Source organism: Lepisosteus platostomus, chromosome 10 (genome assembly GCF_059453375.1).
Source record: "Lepisosteus platostomus isolate fLepPlt1 chromosome 10, fLepPlt1.hap1, whole genome shotgun sequence".
In the NCBI taxonomy this organism is placed as follows: domain Eukaryota; kingdom Metazoa; phylum Chordata; class Actinopteri; order Semionotiformes; family Lepisosteidae; genus Lepisosteus; species Lepisosteus platostomus.
This window is the reverse complement of record NC_142620.1, coordinates 53,956,439-53,970,907: the sequence shown is the minus strand read 5'-3', so window position 1 is coordinate 53,970,907 and position 14,469 is coordinate 53,956,439. Positions and strand designations below refer to the sequence as shown.

Below are 14,469 nucleotides of genomic sequence, written 5' to 3'. Positions count from 1 at the left end.
CGACCTAAACGTGACATAAACGCCTTTTACAGTTATTTTACCCCTGGCGTTTACCAGTCATGGCCTCCCCATGATCCCCATCTCTGAACTGGTTTCATCCCTCTGCTCTCCTCCCCACTGAGAGCTGGTGTGTGGGCAGAAGACTGGTGCATCATCCAGGTGGGGCTGCAGACTGGTGGCGGAGGGGAGTCCTTTGAGTGGAGTGTCCAGAAAGCGCTATATACTGTAAGTGTAAAGAATTATTATTATTATTGTTGTTCTCAGTATTGAAGACTAAAAAGGTTCAGTTCAAAAGTCAGAATGTCAGTTTAGGTAAATTACTTCAGCCTAGAAATATATGTGGGTATTCTTTTCTGGACTGATTCCAGAGTAACAAAATATTTTCCGATGTAGTGGCCATAATTCCCCAAACTCTTGGGGATTCTTGCTTTGCGCCGTAATGCCCAACATATTCTCTCACACGGACCGCACGGGGGCAGGCGCTTCCAGTCATGTGACAGTGGAGGCCGGTCAGCTGACGAGGGAGGGGGTGGGCGTGGCATGGACTGAGGCTGGCAGGGAGCGACTTGACTTCCGCTTGGTGAGATCGGAATTTTCCAACCTTTAATGTTATATAACCCAAACTGTAAGATCGCCGCGGTTTGATTTCCCTGCTCGCAGATGAGGAGTGAATGGGTTTAGTGTAGCGTGTAACACCTGAATCAGGTAGACAGGACGTACTGATTTAAGGCTTAGGTTCAGGGACACCCGCTGCCTGATGTTTTTTCGTAGGCATGAACCACCCGATAGCTCTTGGAATTTCAAACTGATATTTACCCTGCGCGCAGAGCGGCGAGGGTGATTTGTGTATAAAACGGTGTCATCTGTTACAGTTAAAGACGGGTTTGTCGACTAGGAAATATAATGCATTCGTAGCTTCGGCTTAGTCCTTGCTCATTCTTTAATACGGAACCGACCCTTCGCGGTGGCAGTCCGCGACAGATGCTTTATTTCACTCAGATGTAATGTCAACACGCAGAACTCCCTCTTCTGAGCGGCCGCTAAATGTTCATCTGCTCACCCCCAGGTGAAGGATACAAGCAGCGTTCTTCTCGTTATGACACGGTTCAGTGAAAAGTATTTTGATGAACAAGATCTCCCATGTATCTCTCCTTGAATCTCTCCTGCATGTCTTTCAATTTCTCACCCGATTCCGCGACTTTGAAACTTTTTTTTTGGGTGTGTGAAAACTGGCGATAAATGATTTTACAGCAGGGTGGTTAAATGACTTGCGCAACTGATCTAAGGGATGTTGTTTTAAAGTGCGGTAGGCAAAATTAATTTCAGGGAGTGAATCCGGTAGTGCAGGTAGAATCATGTCATTCTTAACGTTGTTTTCCGCAGGAAATTTGCCTGAGGTGTTTTCCTTCAAGGTGTGCTACGTGACTACGATTCAGAAATGACTATATCTCCGAATTTACAAAAAAGAGACCGGGGAAAATATAGAGAGTAATAAACAGTAAATTTCAATTTACGCTTGTGTAGATATTAACGATGGAAAAAGTTCTAAATCATTGTACAATAAAAAGAGTACAATAAAAAACACACAGAAATCAGGAATCACCACTAACAACAATAAGATTTGATCAGTTCAAACTGTGCATGCAGATGGAAAGACAAAAATGTCTTGAGATGAGCTTAAAAATAGCAATGGTGTGAGACAGCAGACACATTTTGAGCAGGAGTTTCCTCTGATCTGGGTATAGACAGAGAGGGCTTAGGAGGAATATTAATTCCAAACATGCACTGAGGGCCTTCTGCTTTCCTACAATATCATTCACATATATTGTTATAACCTTGTCCAGCGGCTTTTGATTACTGTTCAAAGGGGCAGTGTTCCAGTGTGTTTCGAGTACTGTGCACACGGCTAGTTTGCTTGTTCCAGACACCCACAACCCTCTGTGTAAAGAGGTTCCTCCTGTTCGCAGTCCTCAGAGCCTCGGTGTTGTGGCTTGTGACAGGTGTGGCACTCATGGACCAGAAGATTCCCTACGATGACTATCAGCTCCCGGTGGTCTTCCTGCCTTCATATGAAAACCCCCCAGCATGGATACCCCCACAGGAGGTATTTTCAGGGACTTGATGTCCCACAGCCCCTGCAGTGTCTAGCAGTCTGTCTTTTACACATCAGACTTTCTTTAGCTTGCTTTTGGTTAAGGTGTTAAGGGTTTGAGGTTAAAAATGGTTGTGATTAAACATTTGCCTTCAGGTGGTCTTCCAGAATTTTGACTTGTGTTCTAGTTTTACATGGGTGTGTCTGAAACCTGCCATGAGAATATTTGAAGCACAGGGACAGCAATTATACAGCTATTCACACCCTTGTGCATCTCAGCTGAATATCACAGACTTTCTCTTTCATTATTACCAGTTGTTCTACTTTTTACTCAAGTTTGCATTCGGCTTGACACACTAGTTTTCAGCTAGTAGACCCGCTTAACAAGATATACAATATTACAAAAAATACAAATGACAGTAAATGAATACAGTTCATCCAGTGCGGGGGTGGCCAGCCCAGGTCTCAGAGAGCTGAAGTCAATCGTGGGAACTCGGAAGACCCTGTGGCTTTCCAGGCCCGCAGGTCCAAATTCCTGATTTAATTGATCCAGTTAACTGGCCGGGCGACGTGACCCTCAGAAGCCGGTGCTGTCAGGTCAGGTCAGGTCAGGTCAGGTCAGGGTGAGCTCTGGGGGGCCAGCCCTGCTCCAGTGAAGCTGTGTGGTCCTGCTCTGTGTGCCGGCCCAGTGCCTACAGAACCCTCCTGCCGTCCCCTCCCCAGCGGATCCACCACCACGACTACAACAACGAGCTGTCGCAGTTTCTGCCGCGGACCATCGTCCTGAAGAAGCCTCCGGGGGCGCAGCTGGGCTTCAACATCCGCGGGGGGAAAGCCTCCCAGCTGGGCATCTTCATCTCCAAGGTGGGCCCCCGGCTCTGCGCTGTTGGGAGGGCAGCCCCGTCGTAGCTTGACAGACCCCTCTCCCCCTCGGTGCTGACGGGCCGGTCCCTTCTCTCTGTGCGCCGGCAGGTGGTGCCCGACTCGGATGCCCACAGGGCGGGGCTGCAGGAGGGGGACCAGGTGCTGTGTGTGAACGACGTCGACTTCCAGGACATCGAGCACTCGAGGGTGAGCCTGCCAGCGCGGCCCCTGCGCTCTTCCTGACTGGGGCTCGTGCTCCGCTCAGAGCCCTTAAGACCTTCTCACGGGAGGAGCTTCGGGTCCCAGTGAACACCGGCCACCGGAGTGGCTCAGTATCTGCGCTGCCGGGGTGTATGAGCTCACGGTGCTCGAGTCTGCGTGCTGTGGAAGGTGCACTGCACCTCCAGCTTTGTGCTGGCTGATCGCCCTCTTGCGCAGTGATTTTTTTCTTGCGCTTCGCACATAATGTCATCACTGGAAGCTGTGCCCCTGGGCGTCTGCTCAGCAATAAGAATCATCCTGCCAGTACTATGGGTTATGGCTGCAGTTTGGCTCGTGCCGCTGTTATGGGTCTGGGCTGGCAGGAGGAGTGAAGCCCTGTGCTGTGTAAACACCTTCAGTGTATCAGTGTTCAGGATTATGGTTTTTCATACTTCTTCTGCCCTTTTTTTCCCCTTGCCTCCCCCAGGCTGTGGAGATTCTGAAAACTGCCAGAGAGATCCTGATGAGGGTGCGCTTCTTCCCCTACAGTGAGTACGGCTCTCGCGCCCCTCTCCCAGTAGCAGCCTGTCAGTGGCTTTGCTTGCTTTCGTTTCTGTTTATCACCAGTGCACGCTGAATTTGAAACCTTTTCACTTTCACAACAAAATTGGGCAAAAAAGAGCCCTCCAGCCTCACCAGCCTGAATGTTCAGTGCTTCACGGCCTCTGCTGCTGGCTGATGAACAGATCTTCAAGCGTGTTTCCTGCAGGTGGGCAGAACGGAATGGTTTGCATGCGTCGTTATCGAGCCCCAGCGGAATGACACGAGCCCGGCCTGCAGTGAGAGGAGGACGCGGAGCCGGTTTTTCTCCCGTCCTCCAGACACGCAGAGGGGGAAGACCTTCAGGCTTCCCCCAGACAGCCGATGGCGAGGCCTTGCCGTGGTTCCCAGCCCTGTTGGCGTTGGTGTGTGTGAGCTTGACCTTCTGGCTGGAGGTGGTGTTCACATCCTTTGCCACCCCTGGGAATGCTCCAGTTCTGCACATCCTCGAGCTCTTGTTAGGGGGGAATAATTAAAGGCAGGATGGTTCTTGTGCAATCGTTTAATCCTTAAATTGATGATTTAGCATGGTTTTGGACTAGTTCATTTTAGGAGAACTAAAGGCCCACTGCACAAAGTCCAGCTCGAAATGATCATCTTTACTACTAATCTTTTTCTGTGCAGTACCTAATCTTCTGTGGAATGAGTATAATCACACGAACTATGCAAAACAAGGAGAGCTTTTGAATGCATTCCTAGGTATCCTATCTATTTGGAAGAGTGAATATCTTTCTAGCCTATGCAGTGCCTTCATGGCTCCTGTCCCGCGTTGAGGGTTTTAATTATTAGGGCCAGAGCTTAATAAGATACTGATATTAACTTGTTTTCTGCTCAGATTACCAGCGACAGAGGGAGAGGACTGTGCACTAGGTGGCAGCAGTGCACTGCACCTGTTGGACACACTGGAGCATCTGGAGGAAAGGAAGTGTGTCAGTTTTGCTGGTTCTTCCCTCTGTTTCCCAAGTATACTAACTCATACAGCCGGTTTTTAACTGGAGCAATTTGAGTGCATTGCCTTGCTCAAAGGTACAACAGTAGTATCCTGCCTAGGATTTGAACCCCCCCCCCCAGAACAGGCCTGGTGCTTTAACCAGTCTGCCACACTCTTGACTAGAGCTGTGACTCTGAAGTCAGTAGGGGCACTAAGAAAATGTACATATTATTACTGTACTGACAAAGAATGGAGATTTTAGAGTGTTCTCAGGTCAGTCTGAGACTGAAGTTGTACTATGATGATATGAAATCCAGAAAAGTCTTTATTAAACATGTTATTCCAGGTTTAATTTGAAATGGCTTTGTCTGTCATTTGGCAAGATGAATGTCTACAACAGATGTGAAGGTATAGGAATATGGGAAGAGTTAGGGGTGTGTTTGTGATCGGGAGAGAGAGGCAGAGTAAGACCTCTTAATGAGATGGATTGGAATACCATTTTTTTCCTTCAACCAAACTCCCCATGTCTCCATCTGTATATAATTTTTATCTTTTAAAAGATTTACATATTTAAAAAAGGGTGCGTATAAAGTCAAAGAGGTCTGTTGTTTCATCCAGTACAGCACGCTGGTCAGCCTGTTCTTGGGCTTGTGGTCTACACTGCTGGGGCGGATTGGGGCCTGCACAAGCAGGAAAGTGTCCCATTTCAGCTTCCTGTTGAACTGCCTTGGCAAGTCAGATATCTGCATATCATCCCCGAACATGCCACCTCACTTTTCCAGAAATGCACAACTGCTCCGATTATAGCATTCAGTTGTGAAAAATCTCCATGTTTTCACTGTCTGCAGATAAACTTGTCGCTGACAGATCGAGATCATGATCAGTTAAAGTTAAACCATTTAAAAAAAAAATAAAACCATCTTATTAACAAAAATTGTATATACAGGCTAATGCATCTTTCTAGGTCACACGTAGGTTATTTTTGACATAAAATGAGGCCCTGCGTTTTTGGAGTAGTTGTTCTAGTGCCCATTACACATCATGTCAGAAGTGAAAGCAGTTTTAAGCACAGAACATACCAATGCGTTGACACATCTTCAAAATCTCCCAGCTGATAGGATCAGCTGTAGATATGAAAACTGAGCAGAATATTAAACCTGGTTAATCTTGTCCGATTTCTTTTTCATGTTTAACTCTGTGTTACTAACCAGCATTTCCTGCGTGTTTCTTCTCCCACTGAGTTCAGATGTGTTTTGAAGTTTTGTCTCTGGCCTACAGGCTCTACCAGGTTTTAAGGTGTGTTAGGTAGTGGCTTTCTCAGTTGTGAAACGTCTCTTTAACAAAAACGGCTTACGAGTATTAACACCTACACCCATAAGGACCTTTAAGAAAGCAGTTATGGGCAAGCAGTTTGCATCACTCTATCACCGTGGATAAATCCAGAGAGCTGCAAATCCTTTGGCCTTCTGGTTTCCTGGACAAAAGACCCCCCCAATGTCTTGTGACATGTCGTTTCCAGAAATTACCTGTGGCAAATTAATATTTTTCATTGCACTAGAAGAATGGTGTACACCAAAAATATTTTCTCTCTACTTTTTCCACTATTTCAGTTTTATTACTCTATGAATACGTTCCACTGTTCCGAGACAATAAACCAGGCGCATTCCAGAAGAAATAAACGGAAATATTTATTTAATGGATTCTCATAACTAGCGGAAAAAAACAACCCATTGTTCCGCTACCTCAATTATAGAAAACACTCTCTCTTAAATTAAATATGACCTAAACGTTCTTCTCTTCGAAAATAAAGATACAATAACAAAAAGAAAAGGCTAGGCACTTCAGAAAGGAGAGGCACCTTGGCGCTTGTGTGATTTGGTCTGAAAGTCGCCGGGCTGCATTCCTTCCAGCGGAGAGTTTCGGTGAAGGACAGGGCTGCAAGGCAGGGGCAGCGCTCTGTAACCAGACACCTGCACCTCACCGAGGGTATAGGATAGCATTGCACAAGCAGGCCCAGAGGCCCAGCAGTCACTCGAACCTTTAGCAACAGCATGCAGGTTGTTTGACAACAATGCTCAGGTCTGTTACCAGGCCTCTTTTCAGCAAGAGTCTCCAAATGACCTGCGATGTTTCAGTTTGTTAAACCTTAAGACTTCTGTGTGCCGCCGAAGATTCAAGAGAAAAGAGAGTGTTAATCCTCCACTTTCCGTTACGACCGATCACGTCTCTCCCTCAAAAAAACATAACTGTGCAACCCCTGCAACTGGATTCAGAAAAAAAGGATACCCCATCGTCATGCTGGGAGGAAAAATGGATCCGATTTGTTGCTAACCCGTTGTCAGACAGGGTATCACAATTCTGCAGCCAGAAGTGCCACGTCCTGTTTAAATGTTGTGAAACACAAATCCCGAGCAGAGGCAGGCCTGCTGCAGGATTGCTTGTTACATGGCTCAGCAGACAAGCCAAAACTCTTCTAAAAATGAGGCAGAGAGGAGATGGCACGGAATCTCCCTGGGAACAACTTCGCTCCATTTCTGCTCTGCTCACAGTGGATGGAAAAGTAAAATGATTGGGCTTCCCCAGCAATAGAGAACTAGGGCCAGGCCTCAGCCTCACACCATGGATGGATTCTTTAAAAGCAGCTTATTAATTAAAACAAATGACCACCAGTGCATAACCTTTGGCCACAAAAAATACTTTAAACCAGGGATGAGAAACCCACCCATTCTTATAGGTAAGTGCGCTGTAGGTTTTACACATATAGATTAAAAGGTTTTTCCCATATACTGTAGAAACTACTGTGTGCATTTAAAACTGAGAACAGGAGGCGTTTCTTTACCCAAAGGGTTGTGGGAGTATGGAACAAGCTGCGCAGCGCACTGCTTCAGCTGATACCCCGACTTCTTACAAGAAGCTGCTGCATGAAAACCTGGGATCAATTAGCAATGAAGTAACCAAATGGGCCAGTTGGACTGAATGGCATCTCGTTTGTCACTGTTCTTCCCTGTAAAAGCAACAGGTGATGCAGCTACTTATTTCATACTTAATGCAAACAAGCAACTGAATATCAGAGATGGAATAAAACCAGGGATCAGGTCGCTCAGCCCTGCTCTAGAACACTTAAAGAAGAGAATACAGGTTTTCGTATTTGTCATTTTCTCATTGTCAGGTGTTGCATTAGCACCATTTTAAAGGAATCAAAAAGGGGAAGGGAGACGAATACCATACAGTTCCTAAATCACAGATTTGTACAGAAAAGGAAATGGTGCTCATGACATCTGAAAAAGACAAAAAGCTCAATTTAACATGACCAACTATTTTAAAATGCCAGGAAGGGGACTGGAAGTTAGATTTTTCAGGTTGTCTGCCTTGTGAGTGATTCTGGGGAACGTTACAGACGCACTCTAATTGTAATTAAAGTCTGCCGCGCAAGCACTGAATGCCCATTCCCAGTTTTTTTTAAATCCTGCTGTCCTGTTCTGAAATCGAACAAGGCCAGACAGGTGAAAGAGGTTTAGAAAGGGTCCGACGCCCCCGCGCTCTCCCAGGAAACGTGTCCCTTTCCTGGTGGCTCTGACGGATGAACTGCAGAGCTGCGGAGCTGTCTCTTGGTGGCGCCGATGAGAGCGGGCGTCTCAGCTGCTGTCCTCCGCCTCCTCGTTCTCCCGGCTCTCCCTCACCCCGCTCTCGTCCACGTTCTCCAGGGACTCTCCGCGCTGGATAGCCAGCTCCGACGCCTCCATTGAGGGCAGGGTGCTCTGTTCGGGGTGGTACCAGGGCTTCTTGTCCGGGGAGTTCTGCTTCTTCCACTCGGGATACTGCTGGCCGGCCTTGTGCACGCACTTCAGCACCTGGGAGAAAGGCAGGAGGCGGACGTGAGCAGGGGGCACGTTTTTAAATCAGGGGGGCCTCGTTTTTCGGCAATCTTCCTTCCGTTTAAGTTTTGTAGGTTTCTTTACGTTTCTTTAGCCTCAACAAGAATGAGAAGAGCTGTGCGGGTCAGGAATGAGCCCTGGCTTTTGGCTGCCTTCAGGAAACAGCAGGATGAGATCCTCGGACCACAGCATAGCTACAAACTACCGAACACCCTCCTCTTGTCTGTAACCTCCTGCGTGAATTCAACAGGTTCTCCAAGGTTAGCTTTGCTCCCCGCCATACAAACACAAGACCTTCCCTTTCCTTTACTAGCAGATCCTTGAATGCATCACCACTGATGCTTCTCAACTCAATATGCTCAATCTAAAGCTCTGATGTAGTACAGAACAAAAAGATAATAATACATAAAGCTACCCTGACAGAGGGGTTCGAGCTGGGCCAGGTGGATACTGTGAAACTCCTCTCCAGAAGGAATCATCGACATCGGGGACTTTCGCATCGCAAGCCTGCGGGCACGCAGAACCTGCCCCGCGAGATGTCAGTTCACACAGTTTCCAGTCTCGACGTCGGCCCCCTGCATTCCTGCCGCCAGAACTGGAATTTCCAGTGTTGCTACGGAGACCGTCACAGCTAGCGAGCGGAAACTGCCCTTACCTTCGGAGCCAGGTACTGCGAGGCCTTGTTCACCACCCACTTCGGAAGAGAACCTGGAAGAAGGGAGGGACGAGGGATGAGGAATGAGTACGCAGGGAAATGCTCCGGGATTCGGGTTTGTCTTTACTAACCCCTCCCCTTCAGATAGGGCAAAAACAGGCCACTCCGCCCTTGCCAAAAACACGCCCTGCCGGGGTCTTCCAGCGCGGCGCTCATGAGGGAGGGAGCCAGGCTTCCCGCTGATCGATCCCGGCAGAAGAGACAGACGGAAGAGGGAGCATGGCGGCTCTCACCTTTAGGGTCGGCCTGCGACAGGTAGGTGAAGGTGCAGCTGTCGGGCCCAGTCGGCTCCAGCAGGTACCCCGTCAGGATGGAGATCGCCCTCACCAGGTCCTTACGGGGGGGGTATTTCTACAACAGAACCAGGGATCAGGGCACCCGTGAAACCCCCAGGAACGTTAGTGTTCCAGCCACCACACACCACTCTCTCCCACTGGAACATCTTATCTCACTCCTTCCACTAATGACCTCCAGCAGACACACACATTTGGGCCTTCATCTGCGTTCACTGGGACATCGATACAGAACACCAAACTCGGGTAGAACTATTTGCTTATTAAATCGCTGTGCCAACACCCCTGCGAACAGGGAAGAGAATACGATGCCAATTTAGAGTGAAGGGGGTGTGTTGTGCACATGCAGGCATAACTATACAAGCAAGAACCAAACCTGAGGGAATGTCCTCACACAGACAGTATCGAGGTGTTGTGGGGATTAGTGTAGAGGTCCTTCCAGGACAAATGACTTTTTATAACCCCGAACAGCACCTTCTTCCATGTGTACAGGGGGCCAGCTGTGAGTTTCAGGTCTACTTCATTGCGGGTGAAGTTTCGTTTTGGTGCCGAACAGCAAGAGGAGGACTGAACGAGGTCTTCCCAGGGGCAGAATGAAGAGGGGGCACCGGCCGGCCCAGGGGGAGAGAGAGGGGACGTACCGGGTGCTTGACGGAGTAGTTGATGATCATGTATGCGTTGTCCTTCACCTGCCAGGCCCTCAGGGTCACCACATCTCTGTTCTTCAGCGGCTTTGGACAGATCCCTGGGAACACAAGCAAGAGGACACGCCCCCTCCTTACCCACAGTGCTCCTCTCCATTCCGACCCCACCAGCAGGTTCAGTAACAGGGCCCTGTCACGGCACAACGAGACCGCCACTTCCCCCTCTCCCCTTGGCAGAAACAGAGGACGCATCTAACCCTGCCAGGTCTGTCCCATACAAGGCATCTGATTGCATTACTCACCTGCATGGCAGACTAGGATAATTTTCCTCACCACATGCCAGCGCTCAATGTGGGGACATTCTGTTGAAGCTGAATCAGGGCTCTATGTCAATAAGACCTTCGCACAGACAAAAAGTCAAGAAGCTAAAAATAACCAAATTGAAAACCACCTCTTTTGGAAAGTTTTTATTTGATGGCAGTTTCATAACGTGTTAGCACACGTACAGATTGCGACAATGCTTACTTTTTTGGGACGTTTTTCTTTGAAATAAAGTTTATTTTGCTACAAAAAAAAAGAACCCAAGCGTTGGCTGAATATGAACTCTAAATGAAACCTGCACGTTGTCTGAGGAGCTCTGGGGACAGCACCCATCTGTTTGCACACAGATCCCCAGCCATGCCGAGTGTACGCTGGCAACAATAACTTAGATCCCGAACTGACCCTAACCTGGAGGTTTACCAGACTGGGTGGGGGGGAAGAGGTTCAGAGCAGCAGCTGGGAGAAGCAATTTACAGAACAAGGGGAAAAGGCTTTCAAAATTGCAAGTAAGGGGGTTACGCGTGACAGGAAACTCGATTCTGCAAGTCCGCGGAAATTCCAGAAATATCATTTGCTCATCCTGGGCTACAGCAGAGCACATTTAAGGCTTGACTGCCACCTTGATTGGGGTGACCACACCTAGACCTCTGAACCCTGTACCCCAAGACACTGTCCCAGCTATCTCCTGATGGCCTCCACTTCTCCACGATCCACCCAGCAAAGATCGCGCCATTGTTCTCAGGCCTCACTCTGATTTAATAAAGCCTGTTGCTGAAAACAGTGCAGGAGGGCAGCAGCCCGACTTACAAGAGTAGTACCCCACATCGGCGTTGTCCGTGATGCGGGCGATATCGTAGCTCTCCAGCACGGTGGGGTCCCATTTCTTGCGGTATGCGCCGTCGTGCAGAACGTCGTACATGGTGGCCGCCGACACGTCGTTGATGGTCATCTTGCACTACGAACAGCAGAGAGAGAGAGTAACCCCACTGACCACCTCTTCTTCTTCTTCCTCCTCCTCCTCCTCCTCCTCCTCCTGCTGCTGCTGCTGCTGCAGGATGGGCAAGAACACTGCAAAAGCCAGGGGCAGCCGATGAAAAGCAGGCCAGGCTACTCAGATGCCAAGCCCGATGAGCGGAAGGAGAACTCATGGAAAAGTGCCACCTGCTGTGACCGAGCTGGAAGGTGTTAACAGGCGGTCAGGCTTCGTGACTGAAAGCAGTGCGTGTGACAACAGCTAACTGGGTGTAGCGGTGCAAGGCTGTGTAGGTCATTCAGAACACAAATACCAACACAATGTAACTCTCAAGGGCGACAGTTGGCTGCTGCTGAGGGGACTTCATTTAACGAATTAACTCAGTGCAATGATCAAGAGCCACGTTTGAGTGTTTACAGACTACAGATTGAAGGCTGCTCCGCACGGCCTGCTGAGGCTCTCCTACACTGGAGCTGCCCGCAACTGACCCAGAGGACACAAGAACTGACCAGGAAACTGCAGCAGGGCCAGTTAAGGGCACTGTGCACAGGAGTTTGGTCAGGCTGCTGCAGAAGAGACAAAAGGCATTTACAGTCACAAAATGTGCACACACTTCTGTAATCTGACGCGGAGTGGTTTTCAGTATTGGTATTCCTGAGGTGTAGTTCCTATTGATTCTCTTTTTTAACAAGCTAAAGATTATTACTCTGTACAGCGCTCTGCCCCGCCCAATACTCAATCTCTCTCCTTTTCAGCAGTAATTGCTGGGTCGAAACAGTAAGAGCAGCTCCCCTCTGAACAGGACACCAGTCTGTAACAGGCCTAGAGAGAGCACTGGTGATCTCCCTACTATATGCTGTTGCTGTATTAGAAAACGTGATCCTGCGGAACATTTTGAACTTCAACAGCATTAGATATATTTGCATATTCTAATGGGACACAGCAGAGAGTGTTACGATACCGTTAACATGGTTGTATAGCATTAGGCAAAAATATTTTTACACAGAACTGGTGTTGAACACCTGCTACTTCCACAATGCCGAAGAAAACTGCCCCCACTGCATTGAAAAACAGGAGTTCCTTGAAACGGAAGCATCGTGTTCGCGTACCTGAACAGCAGACAAATACTATTTAAATCCACAAGCACGGTTTCAGATTATATATATATATTACTTTTAGCTCGAGCACGAGGCCAGACTATCGTATCACAGCAAATGATAACGATGATAACCGTTAGGGCTCGGTGTTTTCGATCAATGGAGAGTTTTGTCACCCAGAACGCAGCGATAAGAGTCGGAATGTGAATTTACAACAAGAGCGAAACAGCGGTCAAGACACACGCGATTGCACGCAGCCCGTCCTCACGCTGTTTGCGTTAAAACGCTGCCCTTCGCTCTCGCCACCGAGCCTCCAGGTAATTCGCTCCACTTACCTTGATCTTGTGCACTTTAGACACGTGGTTCTTCCCCCTGTCCTGCGCCGCCGGCACCGGGGCCACCTCGACCCAGACCTCCATCCCGCCGTGGCGGTACTTGCTGACCCAGTTCTCTTTAGACTGGCACTGCCGTCTGAAGTCGGAGAAAACCGAGTCGTCCGGGACCACCGCCGAACCCCTCGCCATTCCTGATCTTGGAGGCGACAGACTCTCCGGATTAGACGCTGCTTTGTTTGTTTGTGTGTGTGTGTGAGGGGGCGTTAAAGCAAATCTGACAACCTATAAATTTAGCGGATGCTCAGCTCTTTTTCACGGGTCATCACCCGCCGCGGTGCCCGCAGTCTCTCCTGTGCAACCCCCCCTCGGGACAGTTCGGCGAGTTGTCTGGGCAGACCAAGTCAGTCCTGTGCGCGTCTCTCCCAGGCTCCGAGTCTCTGCGCTGCGATGAACGGACCTCGAGTGCTTATCTCCCTCGGGTTTGCCCAGTCTGGTCCAGCCGGATTCCTCTGTCTGGGATTCCTTTCCTGCTGAACATACCAGACCTTCACTCTCTCTCCCTCTCTCTACCCCCGAGGCGAAACTTCCGGCGAATCACGGCAGGTGCGTCAAAAGCAACACACCCCGCAGTTCCTCTGATAAGACCTTCTCTGCTCCCGGCATTATGTAGATGAAGGGCCCGTCCAGGAGTTGCAAACTATGTGAACTCCGCCGGACTCCTAGCAGGTTCTCAGCTCAACAAACCTGACAGGTGGGGTAACTCACAGGTTGCTAAGGAGGCGAGCCGGAGCCCGGAACTGCACAGTCTTGCAATATCATGATTGCGGCCGTAGAGAAGACTGCTTTGCGCCCTGTCCCGGCACAGGGCTACGCAATAGGAAAACGTGCAGCGGCGTTGCAGAATACGGGAAGCGCACGGCTTGCTTTCTACGCCCTCCTGGGACTGACCCAGCCGCAGGGGAGACGTTTTCAATTGGTCTCGAAGTTATCCCCCGTTAACTTGTCACTATGGGCACGAAAGCAGAGCTGGGCTGGACAGGACTTGCGATAGGCTGCCTGATTTTTTTTTTTAGGAGGGCGTCATACCGAAACGACTCACCTCCACAACGCCGTGACAAGTTCCCACTCTGAGTCACGCCTCGATCACTGCCACGTAGCTTTCGCGATGTATGTTCTAGGGGAAGAAACACCTTTTCCCTCACAGTCGCACAGAACAGTACTGCGCTTCGTTGGAAGCGTGACAGTGACGTCAGTGGAAAGTCAGACCGAGAGGCGCACAGTCAAGTTCATTCACTGTCAGAAAGGCCCAGAACAGCCCGGAACAGACTGCATCATGTTCTGAACTTCATAACGCAAAGTGTGGTCCTGCAGGCTCTCCCTCTGCTTCACTGACTTCACAGGTCGTGGTCGCAAACCTCTTCTTTTGAACTGCATTTAAAACGCTTTCTTGTAAGGCTTGGCAAGCTTCGATGTCTGAACCTTTACGGTGCACAGCATACCGTAATAAAAAGACCCTTTTACAATGACC

The 14,469-nt window shown here is 49.1% G+C and overlaps 2 protein-coding genes across 10 annotated transcripts; one reads left to right on the top strand and one right to left on the bottom strand.

Moving 5' to 3' along the window:
- Nucleotides 1-424: 424 nt before the first annotated feature.
- Nucleotides 425-5,040, top strand: pdzd11 (PDZ domain containing 11). 9 transcript variants are annotated; one of them, XM_088597311.1, is made up of 6 exons: nt 425-580; nt 2,001-2,104; nt 2,782-2,956; nt 3,065-3,163; nt 3,645-3,705; nt 4,593-5,040. In XM_088597311.1, exons 1-6 carry the CDS (start codon nt 440-442, stop codon nt 4,625-4,627), a joined length of 615 nt encoding a protein of 204 aa, XP_088453437.1. In that variant the 5' UTR covers nt 425-439; the 3' UTR covers nt 4,628-5,040. The 9 variants fall into 9 exon arrangements, with proteins under 9 accessions (XP_088453437.1, XP_088453445.1, XP_088453440.1 ...); XM_088597319.1 differs by having other exon boundaries at nt 461-580; nt 2,816-2,956; XM_088597314.1 differs by having other exon boundaries at nt 494-580; nt 1,968-2,104.
- Nucleotides 5,041-6,351: 1,311 nt separating this feature from the next.
- stard14 (START domain containing 14) lies at nt 6,352-13,918 on the bottom strand. Its single transcript, XM_088597306.1, has 6 exons — nt 12,942-13,918; nt 11,344-11,491; nt 10,213-10,316; nt 9,512-9,629; nt 9,219-9,271; nt 6,352-8,539 (listed from the first exon to the last, which is right to left on the bottom strand). The coding sequence occupies exons 1-6, from the start codon at nt 13,128-13,130 to the stop codon at nt 8,324-8,326; spliced, it is 828 nt and encodes a 275-aa protein (XP_088453432.1). The 5' UTR covers nt 13,131-13,918; the 3' UTR covers nt 6,352-8,323.
- Between the last annotated feature and the right edge of the window lie 551 nt (nt 13,919-14,469).

What these genes read in the sequence shown, in the direction of transcription:
- pdzd11 (XM_088597311.1), top strand. Translation starts at nt 440, where the DNA reads ATGCCCAACATATTCTCTCACACGGACCGCACGGGGGCAGGCGCTTCC. An exon ending in CATGGATACCCCCACAGGAG is followed by an intron (nt 2,105 to 2,781) that starts GTATTTTCAGGG and finishes GTGCCGGCCCAG; the next exon opens with TGCCTACAGAACCCTCCTGC. An exon ending in TGGGCATCTTCATCTCCAAG is followed by an intron (nt 2,957 to 3,064) that starts GTGGGCCCCCGG and finishes GTGCGCCGGCAG; the next exon opens with GTGGTGCCCGACTCGGATGC.
- stard14 (XM_088597306.1), bottom strand. Translation starts at nt 13,130, where the DNA reads ATGGCGAGGGGTTCGGCGGTGGTCCCGGACGACTCGGTTTTCTCCGAC. An exon ending in CTAAAGTGCACAAGATCAAG is followed by an intron (nt 11,492 to 12,941) that starts GTAAGTGGAGCG and finishes TGCTGTTCGTAG; the next exon opens with TGCAAGATGACCATCAACGA. An exon ending in CGCAGTACCTGGCTCCGAAG is followed by an intron (nt 8,540 to 9,218) that starts GTAAGGGCAGTT and finishes CCTTTCTCCCAG; the next exon opens with GTGCTGAAGTGCGTGCACAA.